A 27848-nucleotide genomic window follows, 5' to 3' on the forward strand; every position below is an offset into this window, starting at 1 on the left:
TTCGGCAGCCACCGATGTGAAGTCAGACAGGCAGTCATGAGATCGTGGTGCGCCCTCCTGCCCTACCTTGAAAAGTGAAAGAAAATTTCCTTCTTTTTTTCTGCAACAAGGAACATGGGTTTGGCTCCTAGTTTTGGAGTCCAGCTAGTTATCCGGGGACAGTGAACAGGTTCCCTAGCCGGAGCCTATATCCAAGTCCTCTCCCCTCCCGTTCCCCCTGCCCCGTCCCCTAGCCTGCCCTCAAGGACCAGGGCACCACTGCCAGGGCGTTCCTTTAACCATCCCTCTCAACCACGGACAGGCCTCGTCTCTCCTGGCGCTGCTGCTGCTGCTGGAGGGGGCGATGCTCTCCTCGTCCCCTCCGCCCTCGGGACTGCTGGAGAAGCTCTTCCAGCACATCGACCTGCATCAGGATGAGTTCGTGCAGGTAGGAAAGGGCACGTACACTGCTCGGGTTGCTCCCGCTGGAATCTGGTGGCACTGGTTTGCTGAGAGACGTGGACTTGGGGGGTGCGGGGAGTGGACAGTATGTGTGGTAAGGCATGGTGTGATGTGATGTGTGTAGTGTGTGCACATATGTATGCAGAGGCACAGCCCTGTGTGCATACATGTGGAGGCCAGAGGAGGGTTTAAGGGGTCCTCCTCTTTTCACTCATCTGCTTGTTTCCTTGAGATGGAGTCTCAGGACTGCCATTTACATTTTTTTGTTTTTTAGAAATCTTTTTAAAATTAATTTCTTTATTGGTTTTACTTTTTTATTTCTTTTTTTTTTTTTTTTTTTTTTTTTTTTGGTTAATCAAGGAAGGGTGTCATTCTAGTTTAGGCTGACCTGGAATTCACTATGTATTTCAGGGTGGCCTCGAACTCAAGGCAATTCTCCTACCACTGCCTCCTGAGTGCTGGGATTAAAGGCGTGCACCACCATACCTGGCTAATTTATTTATTTATTTATTTATTTGAGACAGAGAGAGAGAGAGAATGGGCATGCCAGGGCCTCTAGCCATTGCAAACGAACTTCAGATGCATGTGCCATGTGCATCTGGCTTATGTGGGACCTGGAGAATCGAACCTGGGTCCTTAGGCTTTGCAGGCATGCACCTTAACAGCTAAGCCATCTCTCCAGCCCAATGCCTGGCATTTTTTACATGGGCTCAAGGGAATCAGACTCAGGTCCTCAAGTTTGTGAGACAAGCATTTTATCAACTGAGCCATCTCCCCAGCCCCATCATTTCCTTTTGGATGTCAACGTGTTTACTAGACTAGTCTGCAAGACTCTACTGACTGAAGAGCATCTGGGGACTTGTCGTCCATTGCTCCCCAACAAGTGGATGTGGATTCCTCTGCCCCAGCATGCTGACCTCCCCATTGCCTTCCCTTACAGACGCTGAAGGAGTGGGTGGCCATTGAGAGCGATTCTATACAACCAGTACCTCGTCTCCGAAGGGAAATCTTCCGGATCATGGCCTTGGCTGCAGACAGGCTCCAGCACCTGGGAGCTAGGGTGGAGTCTGTAGACTTGGATTCTCAGCAGGTGCTGGCAGGTCTCCCTCCAGCTAAGGAGCTTCCACTTTTGTGGCCAACAGTCATCCTGTCTTTTCATGGTGGCATCTGAAGGGTTTATGCTGGTACTTATTCCAAGCCCCCCAGAGTCCTGAATTTTCATAAAAATGAAACATCCCATCTAGTCCCAAGTGAAACTGCATGCTGACTTCTATTCACAGCAGGACTGGGGGTGGGATCAAAGGCAAATAGAGGGCTGGAGAGATGGCTTAGTGGTTAAGGTGCTTGACTACAAAGCCTAAGGACCCAAGTTCAATTCCTCAGGACCCACATAAGTCAGATGCACAAGGTGGTGTATGTGTCTGTTGTTCATTTGCAGTGGCTAGAGGCCCTGGCATGCCTAATCTCTCTCTCAATCTCTCTCTTCTTCTCCCTCCCTCTCTTAAATAGATAAATAAATAAAATATTATTTTAGGGCTGGAGAGATGGCTTAGTGGTTAAGCACTTGCCTGTAAAGCCTAAGGACCCTGGTTCGAGGCTCAATTCCCCAGGACCCCTATTAGCCAGATGCACAAGTGGGCACACGCGTCTGGAGTTCGTTGGCAGTGGCTGGAGGCTCTGGCGTGCCCGTTCTCTCTATCTGTCTCTTTCCTCTGTCTCTTGCTGTCAAATAAATAAATAAAAATAAAAACCAAAAAATATTTTAAAAATATTTTTGTAAAAGGCAAATGAGGCCACTTGTTATGGAAAGACGCCCCCGCCCCTTCTATTTATTTCCTGCAAAATTTGAGAGAGAGAGAGGCAGATAGAAAGGGGGCTGGAGAGATGGCTTAGCGGTTAAGGCACTTGCCTGTGAAGCCTAAGAATGCATGTTTGAATCTCCAGGTCCCACACGGCCAGACACAACGATGCACGCATGTGATGTTGCACATGCGCACAAGGGCATGCATGTGTTTGGAGTTCATTCATAGCCACTGAAATGTCCTGGCATGCTCTCTCGCTCTCTCTCTCAAAAACGAAACATCTGGGCTGGAGAGATAGCTTAGCAGTTAAGGCACTTGCCTGCAAAGCCAAAGGACTCAGGTTCAATTCCCCAGAACCCACATAAGCCAGATGCACAAGGTGGCACATGTGTCAGGAGTTTGTTTGCAGTGGCTAGAGGCCATGCCATGCCCATTCTCTTTCTCTATCCCGCTCTCTTCCTCTCTCTGCCTCTTTCTCTCTCAAATAAATAAATAAAAATAATAAAATAAATTAGCCAGGCGTGGTGGTGCACACCTTTAATTCTAGCACTTGGGAAGCAGAGTTAGGAGGATTGCCGTGAGTTCAAGGCCACCTTGAGACTACATAGTGAATTCCAGATTGGTCTAGGCTAGAGCGAGACCCTACCTCAAAAAATAAAAACAAAATAAAATAAAAATAAGAAATAAGCTGGGCGTGGTGGTGCACACCTTTAATCCTAGCACTTGGGAGGCAGAGGTAGGAGGATCACCATGAGTTTGAGGCCACCCTGAGACTACAGAGTGAATTCCAGGTCAGCCTGAGCTAGAGTGAGACCCTAACTTGAAAAACAAACACAAAAAGAAAAAAAGAAAGAAAAGTCAAAGTAAAAGAAAGAAAGAAAAAAATAAAAAAAAATTTAAAAAGAAAAAAACATAGAATGGGCATGACAGAACCTCTAGCCACTGCAAACAAACTCCAGATGCATGCACCACCATGTGCATCCAATTTATGCGGGTCCTGGGGAATCATACCTGGATCCTTAGGCTTCATAGACTAGTGCCTTAACCATTGAGCCATCTCCCCAGGCCCCTGAAAAATGTTCTTATTAAAAGCTGTGTTCTGCCGGGCATGGTGGCTCACGCCTTTAATCCCAGCACTCGGGAGGCAGAGGTAGGAGGATTGCCGTGAGTTCGAGGCCACCTTGAGACTCCATAGTGAATTCCAGGTCAGCCTGGGCTAGAGTGAGACCCTACCTCGAAAAACCAAAAAAAAAAAAAAAAAAAAAAAAAAAGCTGTGCTCTTTCCTGAAAACCACTGCTTAGAACTGCCACTGCCATGAGTAGCAGACCTACATTGTAATACCCACTATCCCCTGCTTTGACACTGAGAACTTTAGAGTCATCCAAGTTTTCCAGGATTCTGTCCAGCCTGAGACCTAAGTTCTTACTCACGAATATTCCCAATTAGCTATGCTGTGTGTCTATGTGTATCTAATAAGTACTGTATTTTAATTACACTTTGTATTTTTAAAATATAATTTATTTATTTATTTAATACAGAGAAAGAGGAAGAGAGAGGCAGTGAGAGAGAATGGGCACACCAGAGCCTTCAGCCACTGTAAATGAACTCCAGATGCATGTGCCTCCTTGTGCATCTGGCTAACATGGGTCCTGGAAAATCAAATCGGGATCCATTGGCTTTGTAGGCAAATACCTGAACCGCTAACCCATCTCTTCAGCTCACACTTTTTATTAAAAGTGTTTCAGAGCCAGGTGTGATGGCACATGTCTTTAATCCCAGCACTTGGGAGGCAGAGGTAGGAGGATCACTATGAGTTTGAGGCTAGTCTGAAACTACATAGTGAATTCCAGGTCAGCCTGGGTCAGGGTGAGACCCTATCTTGTAAAACAAACGAAGAAGTGTTTCAGCTGGGCGTGATGGCCCATGCTTTTAATTCCAGCACTTGTGACACAGAGGTTGGAGGATTGCCATGAATTTGAGGCCAGCCTGAGACTACATAGTGAATTCCAGGTCAACATGGGACCCTACCTTGAAAACCACCTCCCCTAAAAGTGTTTCATGGTACACATTTTTTTTTTTTTTTGTTAAAGTATTTTTTTAAGTTGGGCGTGGTGGCACACGCCTTTAATCCCAGCACTCGGGAGGCAGAGGTAGGAGGATTGCCATGAATTCAAGGCCACCCTGAGATGACAGAGTTAATTCCAGGTCAGCCTGAACCATAGTGAGACCCTACCTTGTAAAAACAAAACAAAAAAAAAAAGTATTTTTTTGTTCTTTTAAATATATATTTTATTTATTTATATGAGAGAAAGAGGGAGAGAAAGACAGAGAGAGAGAGAATGGACTTGACAGAGCCTCCAGCCCTGCAAACGAACTCCAGATGCATGTGCCCCCTTGCACATCTGGCTTATGTGGGTTCTGAAGATTCAAACCGGGATCCTTTGGCTTTGCAGGCAAATGTCTTAAACACTAAGCCATCTCTCCAGACCTATGGTACACATTTTAAAGATGGAGAAAACAATGCTCAGAAAAATATATGCTCTCTTTTGACCCATAGAGTGGACAAAGCTTCTGTTGTTGTGTTCTGAATGTTCTAGAAACATGGCAAAGTTTTTTTTTTTATTAATAATATGATCCACTATCCTATAGCTGCCTGATGGTCAGAGTCTTCCTGTTCCTCCAATCCTACTGGCCGAGCTAGGGGATGAGCCAGAGAAACCCACCGTGTGCTTCTATGGACATCTGGATGTTCAACCCGCTCAGCAGGAAGATGGGTGGCTCACCGACCCGTACACACTAACGGAAGTGGACGGTCAGTGATGTTTGATCCCTTCGGGCACTGCTTGCCTGCAGTCAGGGCTTGCTTACAGAATGTAAGACTGCCCCCAGTATTCGACTGTCTTTACGATGAATAAATCCAGTCCTGGTGACACAGGCCTACAATCTCAGCTATGCAGGAGGATCACAAGTTCAAGGCCACCCAGAGTGACAAGAATGAATATGAGGCCTGCCTGGGCAACTGATTCAGACCCTGGCTGAAAATAAAAAGTGAAAAAGGATGGATGGTATGAGCTATAGCTTAGAGGTAGAGTGCTTCACTACATGCCCCAGGCCTTCAGTTAAGTCTCTAATAACCAACACAACACACACACACACACACACACACACACACACACACACACGAATAGAAATGCTGTTTTCATGTCTAACCAGTTGAGTCAATGTGGCTGATTTTCTTCTATGGAAGAAACTGTGAAGCTTGGTGACCCTGGTGGGAGTTCTTGGCCAGCAGGGCAATAGTTGTCTAGATTAAACATTTTCTTTTCATATGTGCATATATACAAGCAAAAAGAGAGAGACAAGCCGGGCATGGTGGCACACGCCTTTAATCTCAGCATTCAGGAGGCAAAGGTAGGAGGATCACCACGAGTTCGAGGCCATCCTGAGACTACATAGTGAATTCCAGGGCAGCCTGGGCCAGAGTGAGACCCTACCTGACAAAAACCAAAAAAAGAGACAGAGAGAGAGAGAAAGAGAGAGAGACAATGTGTGTGCCAGGGCTTCTAACTGCTGCAGACGAACTCCAGATACATGTGCCACGTTGTGCATCTGGCTTTATGTGGGTCCTGGGGAATGGAACCTGGATCATTAGGCTTTGCATGTAAGCAACTTAATGATGGAACCATCTCTCCAGCCCTTCTTTTCTTCTTTGACAACACAGAATATAATTTGTATGTTATAAGGAAGAGGAGGAAAGGTCACTAGAGGTATGCATGTGTCTTTATTATTCTTCCAGTGGTAAGATCCTGTTTGCATGGTGTTGCGGTCAGGCCCGTGTTGCTGGTACAAACCACCCGACCAAGAGCAGCTTGTGGGAAAAAAAAAAAAAAAAAGGTTTATTTGGCTTACAGGCTCAAGGGGGAAGCTCTATGATGGCAGGGAAAATGACGGCATGAGCAGAGGGTGGATATCACCCCCTGGCCAACATAAGGTGGGCCATAGCAACAGGAGAGTGTGCCAAACACTAGCAAGGGGAAAGTGGCTATAACACACATAAGCCCGCCCCCAACAATACACCGCCTCCAGGAGGCATTAATTCCCAAATGTCCATCAGCTGGGAAACCAGCATTCAGAACACCTGAGTTTATGGGGGACACCTGAATCAAACCATCACAGATGTAAAATGCAACCCACCCCATAGGTTCATCTGTTTGAATATTTTGTATTGTTTTGATTATTTTTGAGGTAGAGTCTCAAATGTGTAGGCTCATATATATGGGGGGCTCTGTGTGTATACACGTATGTAGAGGCCAGAGGTCAAGGCTGAGTATTTCCCTCTAGTGTTTTCACCTTAAATTTTTTTTTAATTTAATTTATTTATTTGCAAGCAGAGAGAGAGGTTGTTTTTTTTTTTTTCTTTTTAATTTTGTTTATTTGCAAGCAGAGAGAGAGGGGAAGAAGGAGAAACAGAGAGAGAACAAGCATGCGGTGTGCCCTTGCCACCACATGCAAACTCCAAGTGCATGCGCCACTTGATGCATCTGGCTTTACATGAGTACTGGGGAATGGAACCTGGGATGTCAGGCTTTGCAAGCAAGCTCCTTTAACCACTAATCCATCTCTCCAGCCCCTAAAATATTTTTATTTATTTATTTATTTGAAGAGTGACAAAGAGAAAGAAAGAATGAGCACACCCAGACTTCTTGCCATGTGAGTGAACTCTAGATGCACGCAACACATCATGCGTCTGGTTTTATGTGGGTACTGGGGAATTAAGCCTGGCGCTTGCCAGCTTTATAAGCAAGCACCTTTAATCACTTAGCCATCCCTCCGGCCCCCAACTTTTTTTTTTTTTTTTGAGACAGAGTCTCTCTAAACCCAGATCTTACCAATTTGCCTAGTCCAGCTAACTGTCTTGTCCCAAAGATCCTCCAGCCTCCACCTCCCCAGGACTGAGATTACAGCTATACGCCATTATGCCTGGCACTTAGGTAGTGTCTCGGGATCTGAACTCACATCCTTACAGTTGCGCAGCAAGTGCTTTACCCACCGAGCTTCCTCCCCAGCCCTGATCGGAATGGTCTTCTCTCACTTTTAAAGGGAAACTGTATGGACGAGGAGCAACGGACAACAAGGGCCCCGTCTTAGCGTGGATGAACGCCGTGGGCACGTTCAGAGCCCTGCAGCAGGTGGGTGGCTAGCTGTGCCTGGCAGGCGGGGTGACGGCTCTGAAGAGGTCAGAGTCTGAGCATGCTTTGAGTTGCTCACCATGTTTCCAGGGAACCGCACTGGGTTACTTACTTTGTCCAGCAGTCTTGGGGTGGGGGAGCATGTATGATAGTCACAGCCATTTTCTTTTCTTTTCTTTTTTTTTTTTCATTTTTAAAAAATATTTTTATTTATTTATTTATTTGAAAGCAAGAGAGAAAGAGGCAGGTAGAAGAAAGAGAGACTGGGCACACCAGGCCACCACAAACGAACTCCAGATGCATGTGCCCCCTTGTGTATCCGGCTTACATGGGTCCTGGGGAGTCGAATCTGGGTCCTTAGGCTTTGCAGGCAAATGCCTTAACCGCACAGCCATTTTCTCTAGGAGAGGAGTAAGGCTGGGGAAGGTCAGGGAACTCAAAGTACCTGGCCAGAGGAGCGATGGATCTTGCTGTGAGTGTAAGCTTCCAGTCTCATTTTAAATGTACCTTCCTTGTTATAACAAAGCATGAGAGTTGGGTGTGATGGCGCACGCCTTTAATCCCAGCACTCAGGAGGCAGAGATAGGAGGATTGCTGTGAGTTCGAGGCCACCCTGAGACGGCATAGTGAATTCCAGGTCAGCCTGGGCTAGAGCGAGACCCTACCTTGGAAAACCAAAAGAAAAAACAACAACAAAGCACAACTTGGCTGACAGAGTCACACATAGATGTGATCAGATGTCAAAGGCATTCACTTTCATTCCCCCATTACCCAGGTAAAAGCCTGATGCACAAAGTGGGTGTGGAGTTTGTTTCCAGCAGCCAGAGGCCCTGGCACACCCATTCTCTCTTTCTTGCAAACAAACAAATGTATTTTTTTTTTTAAAGAAATATTAGGGGCTAGAGAAATTGCTTAGTGGTTAAGGTGCTTGCTGACAAAGCCAAAGGATCCAGGTTCTATTCCCCAGTACCCATGTAAAGCCAAATGCACAAGGTGGGTCATGTGTCTAGAGTCCGCAATGCCTAGAGGCCCTGGCACACATATTCTCTCTATCTCTCTCATAAATAAAAAAATAAACAAAATCTTTTAAAAAGAGAAATATCTGTAAGCTAAACATAGTCATACACCCTCATAATCCCTGCACTTCGGAGGCTGAAGTTGGAAGCTTGTGAGTTCCAGGCTGTCTGTTGGGTCTACGTTGGGAGGCCTGTCTTCAACAAGAAAGCAAGAAAAAACAAAAATAAAAAAAACCTCCAAAGATCTTCAAGGGGCCCCCAGTCCTCTGTCAGAGTTCCTTTTTGCTTCTTCCTCCCTTCTTGCTTACCGAGCCCTTAAGCACAAGTCACCTCGCTGGACTCTGCTAGTAAGAGGCAGGGCATGCGTCACGTTCTGTGTTATCCACAGAAGAACAAGGGACCCAGAGGTGATGGAACTTATCCCCGGTCCCTTGGATGTTGAGATGTTGAGATGTTGAGATGCAGAGAGAGATTTGGCTGCTGGTTCAGTCAGCCTCTAACTCTTAGCAGATATTAGCTTGGTTTATATCTTAGTGTAATTTTTTTCTGGAACATTCTTTTTTCTTTTGAACATTCTTAAGCTTCCAGCTACATCTCAGCAATTGTATTCTAATTAAACATTAATAAAGAACTTTCAAATATTAAGGTTTCAGAACTTCAGCTCTACTTCCTCAGATACACAATTGTACATTGGAACAAGTCATTATCCCCAAATACCCAAATTCAAATGTATAAGCAAGGGTCATTTTCTTCCTAAGACATAATCTCCTATTTATCCTGCCTTTGTCTCTCTGACTTGAGGTGACCCAGTCCCACTCATGGGGTCACTAGGTCAGATTATCGTATGTGATGGCTAATCTCCACTGTCAACGTGACAGGATTTGCAGTTACCTAGGAGACAAAACCCTGGGCATGTCTGTGAGAGAGTTCTAGATTAGATTAATTGACAAGGAAGACCTACCCTAATTGTGGGCAGCACTGTTTCATGGTTTAGGGTCTCTGACTGAATAATAAAGAGAAAGTCAGACTGGGCAGATGGCTCCGTAGGAAAGGCATTTGCCTTTAAAGCCTAACAACATGGTTCAATTCCCTAGTATACACATAAAGCCAGATGCACAAGGTTCGTTCGCAGCGGCCTCTCTCTCTCTTTCTCTTTCTCTCTATCGCTCCCTCTCTCCCCCTCCGTATGTCTCTCACTTTCTCCAAGATGTAATGGTAAACGCCTTTAATCCCAGCACTTGGGTGGCAGAGGTAGGAGGATTACTGTTAGTTTGAGGCCGGCCTGAGGCTACATAGGAAATTCCAGGTCAGCCTGGGCTAGAATGAGACCTTACCTAAAAAATCTTTTTTAGGGCTGGAGAGATGGCTTAGCGGTTAAGCGCTTGCCTGTGAAGCCTAAGGACCCCGGTTCGAGGCTCGGTTCCCCAGGTCCCACGTTAGCCAGATGCACAAGGGGGCACACGTGTCTGGAGTTCGTTTGCAGAGGCTGGAAGCCCTGCCGCGCCCATTCTCTCTCTCTCCCTCTATCTGTCTTTCTCTCTGTGTCTGTCGCTCTCAAATAAATAAATAAAAATTAAAAAAAAATCTTTTAAATAAAAATAAATAAAGCCGGGCGTGGTGGCGCACGCCTTTAATCCCAGCACTCGGGAGGCAGAGGTAGGAGGATCGCTGTGAGTTCAAGGCCACCCTGAGGCTACAGAGTTAATTCCAGGTCAGCCTGGACCAGAGTGAGAACCTACCTCGAAAAACCAAAAAAAATAAAAAATAAAAAAATAAAAATAAACAAACAAATAAATAAATAAATAAATAAAAAGGGCTGGAGATATAGCTCAATATTTAAGGTACTTGCCTGCAGATCCCAAGGGCCTGGGTTCAATTCCCCAGTACCTACATAAAAGCCAGATGACAAAGTGGTGCACACATCCGGAGTTTGCTTGCAGTGGCTGGAAGCTCTGGCATGCCCATTCTTTCTCTCTCTCTCTCCTTACAAATAAATAAAAATACTTAAAAAAAAAAAAAAGTAGTGCTGGAGAGATGGCTTAGCAGTTAAGCACTTGCCTGTGAAGTTTAAGGACCCCAGTTCGAGGCTCGGTTCCCCAGGACCCACGTTAACCAGATGCACAAGGGGGCGCACGCGTCTAGAGTTCATTTGCAGTGGCTGGAAGCCCTGGTGCGTCCATTCTCTCTCTCTCTGTCTTTGTCACTATCAAATAAATAAATAAAAGTGAACAACAAAAAAAGCAAAAAGAAGAGAAAAAGTGAGTTGAGCACCAGCACTCGTCTCTCTGCTTCCTCACTGTGGATCAAATGTGACCAGCTGCCTCATACTCCCGCCACCGCACCTTCCCAGCCACGGCGGACAGTTCCCTCACACTGTGAGCCCAACTGCATCCCTCCTTCCTCAATTTGCTTTTGCCAGGCCTTTGGTTGCAGCACCTTGAAGAGTAACTAATACACCATGTTTGTTGTGTCTCACTTCTCTGCATGTAATCTCTAGTTTCTGGTGCACGCTGTGGGCTGTATTGGAAAAGAAAATAAATAAACACCCAAACTGTGGCTCTCAAATTAGGACATTAATGGGCTAGAGAGATGGCTCAGTGGTTAAAGGCACTTGCTTGGCACAGCCTGACGGCCAGGGTTCAAAGCCTCAGTACCCACATAAAGCCAGATGCACAAGGTGGTGCATCGCATGCTCTTGGGGTTGTTTACAGTGGCAAGAGGCCCTGGTGCATCCATACTAATTCTCATTATGTCTCTCTCTATTTCTCTCTCTCTCTCTCTGCTGGAAAATAAATAATAAACAAAATATTTAAAAACTGTCTATGGGAAGTTACAAATTGTACAGACTAAAAGGATCAGTACGGCATGTGAAAAGTGGCATGCTGTAAAACTTTTTTTTTTTTAATTTTTATTTATTTATTTGAGAGTGACAGACACAGAGAGAAAGACAGATAGAGAGAGAGAGAGAGAATGGGCGCGCCAGGGCTTCCAGCCTCTGCAAACAAACTCCAGACGCGTGCGCCCCCTTGTGCATCTGGCTAACATGGGACCTGGGGAACCGAGCCTCGAACCAGGGTCCTTAGGCTTCACAGGCAAGCACTTAACCGCTAAGCCATCTCTCCAGCCCGCTGTAAAACTTTTAAAGAAGCTGTTCTGAGCCCAATATTAACTGAGGAAAACAGCAAGTTCCCGTTTCACTGCAAGATCAAGGCCTTTGGATAACTCAAAAGGCAGAATGAAATCATGGTTGAAAAATAACAGATTCTTGAAATAAAAATTGTCCCAAGGCTTAATAATCTTTCAAAGGAAACCGCTCTCATTTATCATGTTCACAATTATGGGAACAAAAGAGCCATTTGTAATTGAAGAGCCTTTTTGTCAAAAATTTCTTTTAGGTGTAAGGAGTGGTTCCCGCATTCCCCAACACAGCCGAGTTCTGTGTCTCTGGGTGTTCCTGCCTCAAATTCTGTCCTAACAGTAAACCAGTGGACAAGCGGGGGGCGTGTCTCCCCACTGGGCATTACTTTGACTTCTCCATTGCTGAGCACCAAGCATCCAGAAATGCAAATGATCCATGTAGTGGTATAATCATTCAATGTATCTATACAAACTAAACCTTGACTGAGCTCCTTGTACAATCTTTTTGCTTTGTGACTCCAGGAGCTCCCTGTGAATATCAAGTTCATTTTGGAAGGGATGGAAGAGGCTGGTTCTGTTGCCCTGGAGGAACTTGTCAGGAAAGAAAAGGACAGCTTTTTCTCCAACGTGGACTACATTGTGATTTCAGATAATCTATGGATCAGCCGAAGGACGCCGGCGCTCATCTTTGGAACCCGGGGGAATAGCTATTTCATGGTGGAGGTAGTGGTGTGCCCCGTGTGTGGAGGGAAGCGCTTAAGAGGGGGGTGTCTATGTGTGGAGAGACTCTCTGCGGCTGTGGGCAGGACAGAGGAATTCAAGAGGTGGTCACAGATACACGTGTGGGCATTGGCGTGCGATGCGCGGGGGTACTCATGCGCATGTGTGCAGGCCGAAGGGCACCTTCAGGTGTGGTTTCTCAGGTGCTAGTCACCTTTCTTTTGAGACAGAGTCTCTTACTGGCCTGCAGTTTGCTAATTAGTTTAAATTAGCTGGCCAGGCCAGTGAGCCCTGGAGATCTGCCTATCTATACTTCCCACCACTGGGATTATAAGCATGACTACCATGCCTTTTTGTTTTGTGTTTTTGAGGTAGTATATCGCTCTAGCCCAGGCTGACCTGGAATTCATTCTGTAGTCTCAGGGTGGCCTTGAACTCACAGGGATCCTCCTACCTCTGCCCCCTCAGTGCTGGGATTAAAGGTGCACCACCATGCCTGACTACAGAAAGCATCAGCCCTTTAGGGCCTCTAGCCATTGCAAAGGACTCCAGATGCATGCTTCACTTTGTGCATCTGACTTTACGAGGGTACTGGGGATTCAAACTCGGGTTGTTAGGCTTTATGGTCACCTTATAACCACTGAGCCATCTCTCCAGCCCCCTTTTTTTGTTTTTCAAGGTAGGGTCTCACTCTAGCCCAGACTGACCTGGAATTCACTATGTAGTCTCAGGGTGGCCTTGAACTCATGGCAGTCTTCCTATCTCTGCCTCTCGAGTGCTGGGATTAAAGGTGTGTGCCACCACACCCGGCCAGCCGCTATTTTTTTTTTTTTAACATGGCTTCTGGGGATCAAACTCAGGTGCTTATGTTTATAAGGCAAGCATTTAATTTAAAAAAAATTTTTTTTTGATTATTCCTATTTATTTGAAAGCGACAGACAGAGAGAGAAAGAGGCAGAGAGAATGGGCACACCAGGGCTTCCAGCCACTGCAAACAAACTCCAGACATGTGCGCCCCCTTGTGCATCTGGCTAATGTGGATCCTGGGGAATTGAGCCTTGAACTGGGGTCCTCAGGCTTCACAGGCAAGCGCTTAACCACTAAGCCATCTCTCCAGTCCAAGGCATGCATTTTATTGATGTGAACTTTCTCCCCAGGCCCTACTTACATCCTTTTTTTTTTTTCCTCAAGAGACTCTTCCTAGGGGCATGTGACTTATAAACCCAAAATGTACAGGAACTATGGCTACGGAATTTGGAGGCAGGCATAGCGGTCCACGAGGAGGATGCTATAATGCTGTAACATGCCACTGCTGTGTGCCTGCAGGCCGCAGTGGTGGGAGACCCCAGTACCATAACCGAGGGGAAAGGGAAGGGTGCTGGCATTCACGGTTGCTGCGATGCTCAGCCTTGCACGAGTGTCCCGTGAGCCCCAGGGTCCCATCTTGAAAGTTGGCACCATCTCCCAACCCCACCCCATGATATTACAAAAAGCTATAGCCGAAGGAACCACAGTCACAGGCACACTTCCCTTCCCCCTACTTCACAGGTGAAATGCCGGGATCAAGATTTCCATTCGGGAACCTTTGGTGGCATCCTCAACGAACCAATGGCTGACTTGGTGGCTCTTCTCGGTAATACTGTATTTCACTTCCTTTTGTAAGCATTAAGCTCTCTGCCAGAATTTAGCACTAAATTTGGCCTTCTTGACCATATTCTTCTTTGGTTTCTGAAGCATCTCTGGAAAAGGGTGTAGTACAAGAAAAACCATATTTCCTTGAACCCTTGCCTGCCTGTTCCTAGGCTCATAATTAAGTGCATGCTATTTCTTTGTGGGATCTTAACGTTATATATATATATATATAAATTATTAATATAATATTTATATAAATTAATATTATATTAACAATAAATAAAGAAATAAAATATTAATATAAATATTAATTGTGATTAATATATTATATTACATATATATATATTTATTTATTTATTTATTTTGGTTTTCCAAGGTAAGGTCTCACTCTAGCTTAGGCTGACCTGGAACTCACTATGTAGCCTCAGGCTGGCCTCAAACTCACGGCAATCCTCCTACCTCTGCCTCCTGAGTGCTGGGATTAAAAGGGTGTGCCACCGTGCCTGACTCCCTTGTCTAAAAAAATCTTAAAGTACTTAAAGCCTCCCATTAAAGTTCCTTCCCTGACATTATCAAACTATAATCATATTAAGAGATGGAACATACATTTATGAAGTGATGTCTCCAGATGGACTGATGGTTAATTTAGCCGCCCTACAGACATTTTCTGTGTGTCATTTATATCAATTGACTTCCTGGTTGCAATTTGTCTTTGATAAGTATTTCCCACAGGTACTGAGCAGTATGCTAATTCTCAGCACTATTTCTTATGGATATTCGTTAATGAGTCTCTCCATTCCAATCCCAAAATTCTTGCATAAATAGCAGGTTTGTGTACATGCTTATATTTGAAAAGGATTTTGTGGTCATAGTAGAGTAGACCTTTAGGTTATCATGATTCCAGTTGAGTATGTGAAGGCTGGAGAGATGGCTTAGCAGTTAAGCGCTTGCCTGTGAAGCCTAAGGACTCCGGTTCGAGGCTCGGTTCCCCAGGACCCACATTAGCCAGATGCACAAGGGGGCGCACGCGTCTGGAGTTCGTTTGCAGTGGCTGGAAGCCCTGGCATGCCCATTCTCTCTCTCTCTCTCTCTGCCTCTTTCTCTCTTTGTCACTCTCAAATAAATAAAAATAAACCAAAAAATTTTTAAATTGAGTATTTGAGCCAGGTATGGTGGCTTATTCTGTAATTCCAGCACTTGGGAGACAGACAGGAGGGTTTCCATGAGTTTGAGTCCAGCCTGGATGACATAATGACTTCCAGGTCAGCCTGGGCTAGAGTGAGACCCTGCCGCCACCAACAACGATGACAAAAAACCCAAAATGCCGTGTGTGTGTGTGTGTGTGTGTGTGTGTGTGTGTGTGTGTGTGTGATGTGCATGCAGGCGTGTGTTTTCATGTGTTCACATAGCACATATGTATGTGTGTGTGCACATGTGTGCGGAGGCTGGAAGTGATGTTGGGCTTTTTCTCCACTGTATGTGTTGAGACAGTCTCTCATTTGAGCCCACAGCTTACTGATTCACGTAGTCGAAGTAGCAAGCTGGCCCCTGGGACCCTCTGTCTCTACCTCTCAAGCACTGAGATTTTAGGCGGATCACCAGGCCTGCCCAGCATTTATGTGGGTGTTAGAGACCCGACCTTAGGTCCTCACACTTGAGCATCAAGCGCTGTACTAACTGAGCCATTCCCATAGCCCAGTATTTACAATATTATGAAGTGCTTTTTGTTTTTTTTAGATGTAGGGAAGAGTTGAGAAAAGATGAAGACGGGCTGGAGAGATGGCTTAGTGGTTAAGGCACTTGCCTGCGAAGCCTAAGGACCCAGGTTCGACTCTCCAGTACCCACGTGAGACATATGCACAAGGTGGTGCTTGTGTCTGGGGTTCATTTGCAGTGGCTGGAGACTCAGGCTCACCCATCCTATCTTTCTCTGTCTGCCTCTCTCTCTCCCTTTAACATCAATAAATAAAATATTTTTTTTTAATTTTTTTTAAAATTTATTTATTTGAGAGCGACAGACACAGAGAGAAAGACAGATAGAGGGAGAGAGAGAGAATGGGCGCGCCAGGGCTTCCAGCCTCTGCAAACAAACTCCAGACGCGTGCGCCCCCTTGTGCATCTGGCTAACGTGGGACCTGGGGAACCGAGCCTCAAACTGGGGTCCTTAGGCTTCACAGGCAAGCACTTAACCGCTAAGCCATCTCTCCAGCCCCAATAAATAAAATATTTTTAAAAGAAGAAGGGAATTTTCAGTTTCTCATGTATATTTGTATGTATGCCCATGTATATGGATACACACAAATATTACAAACATTTCATTTATTTTTTACATATATTATAAATATTTTCAATAACATATCACTTTTTAACCTGAGGTAAAATAAAGTGAAATGTGAGCTTTGTTTATGATACAAGGGCATATTGGGAACTTGGGTCAAACATGATCTAACTTATAGCTAACCATGTATATCAGCTCTGCATATGACAATGTCTGACTCAGGTCAAGTCTGTCTTTGTGACCACCTCCTTCCTGGGCCCATCACCTTGTGAGTGGAAGGTCTCACTACTAATAGTTCTGGCCAGGGGACCAGAGGTAGTCATGAGACCTACCACCACCCAGGAGAGCCATCGCCTGCCTGACTCCAGGGCCCCAGCTCATTGACAGTCATCTCTGCTTGACTGTGTTTTCTGTGTTCATTTTATAGGCAGTCTAGTGGACTCATCAGGACACATTCTGATCCCTGGAATCTACGACCAAATGGCTCCTCTTACTGAAGAGGAAAAGAAAATGTATGAAACCATTGATCTGGACCTAGAAGAATACCAGAATAGCAGCCAAGTGGAGAAATTTTTGTTTGATACCAAGGTACGGGCACAAGTTGATGGATAATCCAGAAGAGCAATAATACTGTCATGTTTTCCCAGTATCTCTTTGGTACCAATTCCTAGGCAGACTGTTATGTTGTTGTTTTGTCAAGGTAGGGTCTTGCTCTAGCTCAGGCTGATCTGGAATTCACTATGGAGTCTCAGGGTGGCCTTGAACTCATGGTGATCCTCTTACCTCTGTCTCCTGAGTGCTGGGATTAAAGGCGTTTGCCACCACGCCTGGTCCTAGGCAGATGACTTTCACAGCCACTTTCTGTGGTCTTGATTCACCAGTCCTGTTTCTAGGGTCCAGCTGGCACTGACTTCAGGCAGCTAACCATGAAAATGACTTGGTGCCTTTCCAAAACGGCATATTAATTTAAATCCCACACTACCGTCAGTCAGTGAGGCTGTTTTCTTGACTGTTCAAAGTCTGGGAGACATCATCTGAGACCAGCTGCAAGCCCTCTACCTGTTCACTTGCCCAAGGACCTTTGGGGCTAATCTGTAGGCTAATGCAGACTCTTCTCAGTGTACTGAGGAGATCCAGAGCTCACAGTGTGGATTCTTGGAACATTTTGACTTTTCGTTTGTTTCTCATTCTCTTCCTTCTTTGTAAAACAATTGCATGTTCACATGTTGGTAGCTGTGGCTGATCCCTGGTGAACCGCCCAGAGAGGGAAGAATTGTGCTAACAGGCAAGGATAGAGCTTGTTGACGAGTGTATTTCTTCCCGCAGACTAAATCTCTGAGACCATGGCAGAAAGACAACTGACTCAAATGCCTGAAGGGTTCTTTGAAGGATTCTGTAGAATCAAGTTTGCTGCACACATTTTCGTTGTAATGATAGTGGTTAGAAATTTATAACTCGAAGCTGGGTGTGGTGGTGCAAGCCTTTGATCCCAGCACTTGGGGAGCAGCGGTAGGACGACCACTGTGAGTTCAAGGCCAGCCTGGGACTACAGAGTGAGCTTCAGGCCAGCCTGGGCCAGAGTGAGATCCCACTTTGAGAAAAAAAAAAAAAAGAAATAAATCTGTAACTCAACTCAATTTCTGAGCCAGACCCTTAGTTAGGCATCTATGACTTGCAAACTACAGAGCCCGAGCAAATCAGCCGCATGGGCAGGCGAAGGCACTAGGGACAAGGAGCCTTGGGTCCCTAGTTGCAGCCCACCTAATACACAGCTAAGATAGGTACTAATGAACTCGTCAGAAGTCGGTCTCAAGTACACAGGTGTTGGAAATATAGTACAAGCAATATAATGCAAATAATTCAATGTAGTTCTTTTGTAAGTATGTGGTCTGGGGACTAAACTTAACACCTCATGCTTGGCAAATATTGAACCATTCAACTATATTGGTAGCTTTGTGTGTGTGTGTGTGTGTGTGTGTGTGTGTGCGTGTGTATGTATGTGTCCATATGTGTGTGGGTGCATGCATGAGTGTGTGGCAGCCAGAAGTTAATGTCAACTGTCTTTCTCCATCATTCTTCATTTATTTACTTATTTATTCATTATTTTTTTTTAATGTAGGGTCTCTCACTCTAGCCCAGGCCGACCTCTTAGGTTGTCCTCAAACTCACTGTGACTCACCTACCTCAGGTTCCTGAGTGCTGGGATTAAAGGTGTGCACCACCACGCCCGGCTCTATTTTTATTTTTAAGTTTATTTAGTTACTTTTTTTCACATGGCTCTGCATGTGTGTGTGTGTGTGTGTGTATGTATGTATGTATGTGGAGTGGTCTCATGCTACTGCAAACACATTCTCCTTTGGGTGTACACGGGCTCTGGGAAGGCTTTGCAAGCAAGTACCTTTAATTGCTGAGCCATCTCTCTGCTTTGGTTCTTGAGAAACATCCTTCACTGAAACTTAAGCTCACCGATTCAGCTAGACTAGCTAGACCACAAGAACGAGGGAATCTTCCTGTTTCTGCCTCCCTAGCATTGTGTTATAGGCCCACGCCACACACTGAGCTTTTATATACCGAAGAACTGTGGGCCAAACTCAGGTCTTCATGCCCACACAACAAGCTCTTCACTGACTAAGCCATTGCTCCAGCCTGCCCCCCCTCCAAACTTGATCTTGCTATGTAGCCCAGGTAGGACTCATCCTTTTTTTTTTCTTTCTTGTTTTGGTTTTTCGAGGTAGGGTCTCACTCTAGCTCATGCTGACCTGGAATTCACTATGGAGTCTTAGGGTGGCCTCGACCTCACGGCGATCCCCCTACCTCTGCCTCCTGAGAGCTGGCATTAAAGGCATGCGCCACCACGCCCGGCCAAGACTCACGCTTTTTTTGATCTTCCTGTCTTGGCCTCACTAGTTGCTAGGATTATAGCTGTGCAACACCAAACCTGGCTCAACTGAGTTGTTTTTTTTTTTTTTTTACATTTTTAAAATTTTTATTAAAACTTATTTTGAGAGAGAAAGAGAGAGGAGCAGATAGACAAAAAGAATGGGTGCACCAGGGCCTCTAGCAACTGCAAACAAACTCCAGACGCATGCGCCACCTTGTACATCTGGCTTACATGGGAACCCTGGTTCCTTAGGTTTCACAGGCAAATGTCTTAGTCGCTAAGCCAATTCACCAGCCCTCAACTGAGGTTGTTTTTTGTTTTGTTTTTTTTTGTTTTTTGTTTTTGGTTTTTTGAGGTAGGGTCTCACTCTAGCCCAGGCTGACCTGGAGTTCGCTATGGAACCTCAGGGTGGCCTCGAACTCACTGGGATCCTCCTACCTCTGCCTACCGAGTGCTGGGATTAAAGACGTGTGCCACCATGCCTGGTTTTTCAACTGATTTTTTTTTTTTTTAATGTTTTTCAGCCAGGTGATGGGAGCTTTTTTTTTTTTTTAATATTTTTTGCTCATTTTTTATTTATTTATTTGAGAGCAACAGACACAGAGAGAAAGACAGATAGAGGGAGAGAGAGAGAATGGGCGCGCCAGGGCTTCCAGCCTCTGCAAACGAACTCCAGATGCGTGCGCCCCCTTGTGCATCTGGCTAACGTGGGACCTGGGGAACTGAGCCTCGAACCGGGGTCCTTAGGCTTCACAGGCACGCGCTTAACCGCTAAGCCATCTCTCCAGCCCTCAACTGATTTTTAATCAAATGTTCTTTGGATGGTTTTATTTTAATTCAGGAAGAACTGCTAACACACCTTTGGAGGTACCCATCTCTCTCTATCCATGGCATCCAGGGTGCGTTCGATGATCCTGGAACAAAGACAGTCATCCCTGGCCGAGTTATAGGAAAATTTTCAATCCGCCTAGTCCCTCACATGAATCTATCTCTGGTGGAAAAACAGGTAATGTCCCCCGTGGCCCTGCCTAGCAGTACCATGTTCATGTCCCACACACCGTGGCATACTGAGAAATTCAGTTGCACCCACTGAAGTTTACCTTTTTGCCAACACCACAGAACAGATGTCGGGAAACCAGCACCCATCTTATTCAGTAAAAAATCTCTTTCTTTAATTGTATACGCAGTTATAAGAGTTAGGTAGATAACAATTTGGAGTTGCAATGGTTGGAAACTTTTAAAAAGTAGATGTGTCCCAGACATATTCATTAGGGAGCTAACACATCCAAAACCAAGGTAGCTGGGCATGGTGGAGCACACCTTTAATCCCAGCACTCGGGAGGCAGAGGTAGGAGGATCACTGTGAGTTTGAGGCCACCTTGAGAATACAGAGTATCTACAAAGGCAAGATTTGTTTTACACACAGATGGAGTAGGTAATTGTCTATGCTTGGTTAGAGCCAGAAAATCTCAAGCCCAATCATTAGTTTGTTTTTTGTTTTTTTAATAATGTCTGAAACCAACACATTGAAAGCAGACATCTTAATGGCAGTGCTCTCTGGAAGAGGTTATATGTGTAAGTTAGCCAGCCATCATGAAGTTTCCTCAAGTAAGTTTAATAGAAAGTAGACTCTTACGGCTGGAGAGATGGCTTAGCGGTTAAGGCATGTGCCTGCAGAGCCTAAGGACCCTGGTTCGATTCTCTAGGTCCCATGTAAGCCAGATGCACAAGGTGGTACATGCGTCTGGAGTTCGATTGCAGTGGCTAGAGGCCCTGGTGCATCCATTCTCTCTCTCTCTCTCTCTCTCTAATAAATAAGTAAATAAGAATAAAAAAAAGAAAGTAGACTCTTAATAAATGAACAAAAGAAATCTCTTACCCAGTTTCTAGCTCTCGTTTCCATTATTCTCTTTCCTTGAGTTGTCAACAATAACCACATTGGATATGTGTCGTCCTCTCTTCCATCTGTCCTTTCCTCCTGTCTCATTCCTTCTTCCTTTCCTTCCTTTTGGATAGCAGCTCTGTGTCTCATAACATACATGCTCCCCAAGGGCAGGGCCTTCTTTGTCTCATTGACAGCTGTATCCCTAGTACCTTGCACTGTCCCTAGCATGTGATAGGTCCTGATAAGTACTTATTAAAGAAATGAATGGAAGAAATCCTTCAGAAGATGGAGTATCCTGGAAGGATCGGTTCAACAGCTATTGGAAAAAAAAGAAGAGGGAGAGAGATGCTGAAATGTTTCCTCCACTATTTAGCTTGGAATTTCTACTAGTTTTCAGAATTGTCCAAAATGTTCAGTGTCCCAGACATATTCATTAGGGAGCTAACACATCCAAAACCAAGGTAGCTGGGCATGGTGGAGCACACCTTTAATCCCAGCACTCGGGAGGCAGAGGTAGGAGGATCAGTGTGAGTTTGAGGCCACCTTGAGAATACAGAGTGAATTCCAGGTCAGCCTGGGCTAGCCTGAGACCCTACCTTGAAAAAATTTTTTATAAAGTCATTCCAAATTGAGAAATTGAACTTGTGTTATGTTTCATAATTTTTAGCAAACATTATTCAAACACCATGATGGGTCAGTCACTGTGAGAAGGATTGGGGATGGCAGGTACATGGGTAATAAAAGTTAATGTTTCCCTGCTGAGTGAAACCAGTGTCTCTGAAGGCCCTATTCTCTATGTTACACCCTGTGACAAAACCAAGGGAAAAATCACACCTCTCTAATCCGTTAGGTTGGGGTATCAATGGGTTTGTTGTTGAAACACTGTACTCGCTCCATGAAAGAAGCTTGGAATTGTTCCTTACCATTGACAATGTCACCTTCTAGGTGAAGCAGCATCTTGAAGCTGTATTCTCCAGAAGAAATAGTTCCAACAAGATGGCTGTTTCCATGGTAATTGGACTCCACCCTTGGATTGCAAATATCAGTGATACTCAGTATCTCGCAGCAAAAAGAGCCATCAGAACAGGTGGGACCTTAATGCCAGTTTGTAATGGGTGGAGCCTAAGGATCAGCGAGTCAGTAGACAATTTTAAAACTCAAATATCAACCTTCCTCTTTTTGTATTTTTTATTTTGGGGGGTAGGGTCTCACTCTAGCCCAGGCTGACCTGGAATTCACTATGTAGTCTTAGGCTGGCCTGGAACTCATAGTGATCCTTCTACCTTGGCCTCCTGAATGTTGGTATTAAAGGAGTGTGCCAGTCTGTGAGTGGGGGAGGGCAGAGAAAATGGGTGTCCCAGGGCCTCTGGCCACTGCAGATGAACTCCAGACACATGTGCCACTTTGTACATCTGGCTTTGCATAGGTACTGGGGAATCAAACTCTGGTCTTTAGGCTTGATGGACAAGTACCTTAGCCACTGAGCCATCTCTCTAGCCCTCGACCTTCCTCTTTATCCAGGTAACTTTACTGAGTGCACACCACATGCAGGATGCTTTGTTCCTGGAGTCTCATGCATCATCCCAAAAGCCGTCCCTAAGTTACATAGAAAATTAAGGCTCTCAGAGGGCTGGGGACATGGCTTAGCAGTTAAGGCACTTGCCTGTGAAGCCTAAGGATCCTGGTTCAATTCCCCAGGACCCACGTTAGCCAGATGCACAAGGGGGTGCACTAGAGTTCGTTTGCAGTGGCTGGAGGCCCTGGCACATCCATTCTCTCTTTCTCTACTCCTCTGTCTCTCTCTCAAATAAAAAAATAAAAAGCAAATTAAGGCTCTCAGAGATGAAGTAATTTGCTAAAGTATACTGGGTTAGTTACTTTTTTCATTGCTGTGTTCAGGTGTGTGACAAAAACAATTGGGAGGATGCATTTATTTATTACTTTTTTTTTGAGGTGGGGTCTCGCTTTAGTCCAGGCTGACCTGGAAATTCACTGTGTAGTTTCAGATTGGCCTTGAATTCACAGCGATCCTCCTGCCTCTGCCTCCCCAGTGCTGAGATTAAATATGCACACTGCCACACCTGGCAGAGAGAGAGGAAGAAAGGGCACACCACGACCGCCAGCTGCTGCATACGAACTCCAGATGCATGTGCCACCTTGTGCAGCTGGCTTACGTGGGTCCTGGGGAATCGAACCAGGCACAGTTTATGGGAGGAATGGGGTTTTTTTTAGGCTGACAGATCCAGGTGACGTTTCAACAATGGTGCAAGAAGCTGGTCTACTTTCATAGATCCAAGCAGAGAGGACCAACCAAACAACCAGTACCAAGAAGTACTTCTCTCCACACACCTTTGGGCTGGAATGAAGAGCTGCCCCCAAACACGCTTTAGGGGTGGACTCAGATCTACCGCCAGTGGCATGCCTGCCCCCTCTAGCAGGAATGTGGCTTCTAGGTGCTCAAGTAGGAAGTTGTAATAAAAAAAAAAAAAAAGGCCAAAAATTCAAACTACCACACCTATCTACGCTATTTTTTACAATGATTTAAATTACAAACTTTTCAAACAGTTCAAAATAAAACAAATTTAAGTCACGTATTGTAAAACATACTTGTAATCCCAGCTTTTGGAAAGGCCAAGCAGAAAGATTTTGAGTTTTGGGTCAGATTGGGTTGCATAGTGAGTTCTATGTCAACCTGCACTACATAATAAGTCCCTCTCTAAAAAAAAAATTAAAAAAAATAAAAAGAGTTAGGCCTGGTGGCACATGCCTTTAATCTGAGCACTTGGGAGGCCAAGGTAAAAGGATAGGGGCCAGTCTGAGACTACATAGTGAATTCCAGGTCAACCAGGGCTACAATGAGATCAGACATTGAAAAACAATTAAAAAGAAAAAGGAGGGCTGGAAAGCTGGCTTAGCAGTTAAGGTGCTTGCCTGCGAAGCCTAAGAACACATGTTCAAATCCCCAGGTCCCACTTATGTGGGCCACAAAGTGTCACAGACATGGGCCACAAGGGGGTGCGAATGTCTGGAGTTCGTGCAGAGCGGCTGAAAGGACACCCGTTCGCTCTCTCTCTCCTTCTCTCCCCCTCTTTCTCTCTCTCACCATGTCTCCCAAAGGGGAAAGTGGGGGGAGGGAGGGCATTACCATGGGATATTGTTTACAATCATAGAAATTGTTAATAAAAAACATAAATAAATAAATAAAAAAGGAAAAATAAACCTTAATAAACCCTGTACTACGGCATCTGAGGTTAGTGGTGTGTTCTAATGCCTTCTTTTCCTCTGTTTCAGTGTTTGGAGTAGAGCCTGATATGATCCAAGATGGCTCAACCATTCCAATTGCCAGAACATTCCAGGACATCACCCAGAAGAGTGTGATGATGCTTCCGCTGGGGGCTGTGGATGATGGGGAGCACTCTCAGAACGAGAAGATCAACAGGTCAGGTGACCCTGAGCAGGGTATAGGGCTCCACATGGGCCTCTCCAGTGGCCTGGCGAGAGAGTGGGCAGTGCCACCCCGGGGGGCTTTCAGCTTGTTTTCTCAACGGTTCTGGGGGCTAGGAAGACCCGGGTTAATCTGCTGGTAGTGAGGGCTCTCAAGCCGCTGCCTTCGCTGGGTGTCCTCATGTGGCAGACCGGGAGCTGAGGATGAGGGGCAGAGGGGAGGGGAGGAAGAGGGGAAACCCCAGCATGCAGGCAAGCAAGGGAGCTCTGGTGTTTCTTCCCTTCTCTAAAAGGCACCAACCCTGTGGGGTGACGGCATACCCTTCTGACTTCACTTACTTAACCTTAATCATTTCTCAAAGGAAGGCGAGGCTTTCAACACATTGGGAGGGGGGTGGCCTTCAACATAGGAATTTGGGGGTGGGAATATGACACTTAGTGCACAACAAAGAATATTTACATTTTTAAAAATTTTATTTGCGGGCTGGAGAGATGGCTTAGCGGTTAAGCGCTTGCCTGTGAAGCCTAAGGATCCCGGTTCGAGGATCGGTTCCCCAGGTCCCACGTTAGCCAGATGCACAAGGGGGTGCACGCGTCTGGAGTTCGTTTGCAGAGGCTGGAAGCCCTGGCGCGCCCATTCTCTCTCTCTCCCTCTATCTGTCTTTCTCTCTGTGTCTGTCGCTCTCAAATAAATAAATAAAAAATTAAAAAAAATTATTTGCAAGGGGAGAAGAAGAGAAAGAAATGGGTGCACCAGGACCTCTTGCCAGTGAAAATGAACTCCAAATGCACGCACAACTTTATACACCTGGCTAATTTGCATGGGTACAGGGGAGTTGAATTGGGGCAGTTAGGCTTTGCAAGCAAGTGCAGTCAAACACTGAACCATCTCTCCAACATCATGGGCAGATTACACAAGTCTCCCAAGTGCGCCTAACTGGAGAGAAACAAAACAAGATCAGGTTTGGCTCTGCTCCCTATCATGTCAGTGACACACCAAAGAATGTCGTGAATGGTCACTTACACCGAGCACTTGAGAGGTTGAGGCAAGAAGATCAGAAAGGAAGCCAAGAAGTGTGCATTTTTAGATTTGTTTCCAAGGGAATGTACTGATCCCCTTCACCCCCTGTTCTTTTTCCTTTCATTAAAAAATATTTATTTGAAACTCGGCATGGTGGCACACGCCTTTCATCCCAGCACTTGGGAGGCAGAGGTGGAGGATCACTGTGAGTTCAAGGCCATCCTGAGACTACATAATAAATTCCAGGTCAGCCTGAGTAGAGTGAGACTCTACCTAGAAAAACCAAAAAAAAAAAAAAAAATTATTTGAGGGACTAGAGAGATGGCTCAGCAGTTAAAACAGTTGCCTGCAGTGCCTAATGATCCAGGTTCAATTCCCCAGGACCCACGTAAAGCCAGATGCCCAAAATTGCACATGCATCTGGAGTGGCTAGAGGCCCTGGTACACCCATTCTCTCTCTGTCTCTCTTCTTTCTTGGTGTGTGTATATAAATTAAATAAATAAATATTTAGAAAAACATTTATTTGAGGGTCTGGAGAGATAGCTCAGTGGTTAAGGTGATTGCTTGCAAAGCTTAATGATCTGAGTTTGATTCTTCAATACCCACATAAGTCCAGATGCAAAAAGTGGTGCATGCATCTGGAGTTTGTTTGCAGTGGCTGGAGGCCCTGGCACATTCATTCTCTCTCGCTACTGGGCATGGTGACACATGTCTTTAATCCTAGCATTTTGGAGGCAGAGGTAGAATGATGGCTCTGAGTTCGTGACCAGCCTGGGACTACAGAGTGGGTTCCAGGTCATCCTGGGCTACAGTGAGACCCTACCTCAAAAAAAAATTTATTTGAGCCAGGCATGGTGGCACACGCCTTTAATCCCAGCATTTAGGAGGCAGAGGTAGGAGGATCGCCATGAGTTCAAGGCTACCCTGAGACTACATAGTGAATTTCAGGTCAGCCTGAGCTAGAATGAGACCGTACCTCAAAAAAAAAAAAAAAAAGAAGAAAGAAAGAAAAAATTTTTTAAGAGAGAGTGAGAATGAGAATGCCAGGACCTCTTGCTGTTGCAAATGAACTCTGGACACATGCACCACTTCGTACATTTAGCTTCACATAAGTATTGAGAAATAGAACAAGGGATGTCAGGCTTTGCAAGCAAGTCCCTTTAACCACTGAGCAATCTCTCCAGCTCCCTCCTCATCTTTCCTTCCCTTCTTCCTTCCCATCCTCTCCTTTCCCCATCCCCTTTTCTTTCTTTGATCCCATTCCCTTTCCATTCTTTCTCCCTCCCTCCCCTACCTTTTACTTTATTTTTACATATTTTTATTTATTTATTTATTTACAAGCACCGAGAGATAGAAGAAAGACAGAGAGAATGGGATTGCCATGTCTCCAGCTGCTGCAAATGAACTTCAGATGCATGTACTACTGTATCTGCCTTTACATGGGTACTGGGGAATAGAACCTGCATTGTTCAGCTTTGCAGGCAAATGCATTAACCACTTAGCCACCTCCCCAGCCCCAGAGTCTTACTAGGTAGCCCTGGCTGGCCTGGAACTCTTTTTTTTTTTTAGTATTTTTTGTTTATTTTTTATTTATTTATTTGAGAGCGACAGACACAGAGAGAAAGACAGATAGAGGGAGAGAGAGAGAATGGGCACACCAGGGCTTCCAGCCACTGCAAACGAACTCCAGATGCGTGCGCCCCCTTGTGCATCTGGCTAACGTGGGACCTGGGGAACCGAGCCTCGAACCGGGGTCCTTAGGCTTCACAGGCAAGCGCTTAACCACTAAGCCATCTCTCCAACCCTGGCCTGGAACTCTTATGTGGACCAGGATGGCCTTGAAACTGCAATGATTTCCCTTAATAATGATGCCATTGGACTTACTAAGTGCTTTTATCCTTTGAAGGGTGTCAAACAATTCAGATTGGATTTGTAATATGTAAATGAGTTTCAGTCTAAATGGTTGAACTCTTATCCTCCTTTACTTGAAGGGAAATTGTGTTTCTCTTTGTTTTTCATTTTCTTAGGTGGAACTACATAGAGGGTTCCAAGTTATTTGCTGCCTTTTTCCTGGAGCTGTCGAAGCTCCACTAATGACAACCCATGGACAGATGTCCCCTTCTGCCCCCTGTGGCTACATGGAGTGGAGGACCGAGAGAATGTGGAACCAGTAAAGTACTTTCTGCTTCCTATGTAGAGTGTATTGGGACCTTTGGACCAAAACCACTTTAAAGGCACATACTTGGTTAATATCCCCAACCACTCACTCCTCTAGAAATCACAACTACCTTCACTTCAGTTTCCTTGAGTCCTATGCAGCTTAGCCAGGGATTGGATTCAGCACAACCTTGGAGCCCAAATGGGACAATTCCTCAGACTCTTGCCCAGTAATTAGATTA

The 27848-nt window shown here is 45.3% G+C and overlaps 1 protein-coding gene across 1 annotated transcript; it reads left to right on the forward strand.

Moving 5' to 3' along the window:
- The first annotated feature begins 304 nt into the window (after positions 1–304).
- On the forward strand, positions 305–27543 carry Cndp1 (carnosine dipeptidase 1). The gene is made up of 11 exons (XM_045135302.1): positions 305–427; positions 1382–1531; positions 4894–5056; positions 7345–7433; positions 12110–12310; positions 13856–13940; positions 16645–16805; positions 19940–20104; positions 21929–22070; positions 24275–24422; positions 27477–27543. Exons 1-11 carry the CDS (start codon positions 344–346, stop codon positions 27541–27543), a joined length of 1455 nt encoding a protein of 484 aa, XP_044991237.1. The 5' UTR covers positions 305–343.
- Positions 27544–27848: the final 305 nt, after the last annotated feature.

The sequence above is a fragment of the Jaculus jaculus genome, chromosome 15, assembly GCF_020740685.1.
Source record: "Jaculus jaculus isolate mJacJac1 chromosome 15, mJacJac1.mat.Y.cur, whole genome shotgun sequence".
In the NCBI taxonomy this organism is placed as follows: Eukaryota; Metazoa; Chordata; class Mammalia; order Rodentia; family Dipodidae; genus Jaculus; species Jaculus jaculus.

Coding starts and splice junctions, on each gene's coding strand:
- Cndp1 (XM_045135302.1), top strand. CDS start 344: ATGCTCTCCTCGTCCCCTCCGCCCTCGGGACTGCTGGAGAAGCTCTTC. Junction 12,311..13,855: donor ATAGCTATTTCATGGTGGAG/GTAGTGGTGTGC, acceptor CCTACTTCACAG/GTGAAATGCCGGGATCAAGA. Junction 20,105..21,928: donor TATCTCTGGTGGAAAAACAG/GTAATGTCCCCC, acceptor GTCACCTTCTAG/GTGAAGCAGCATCTTGAAGC.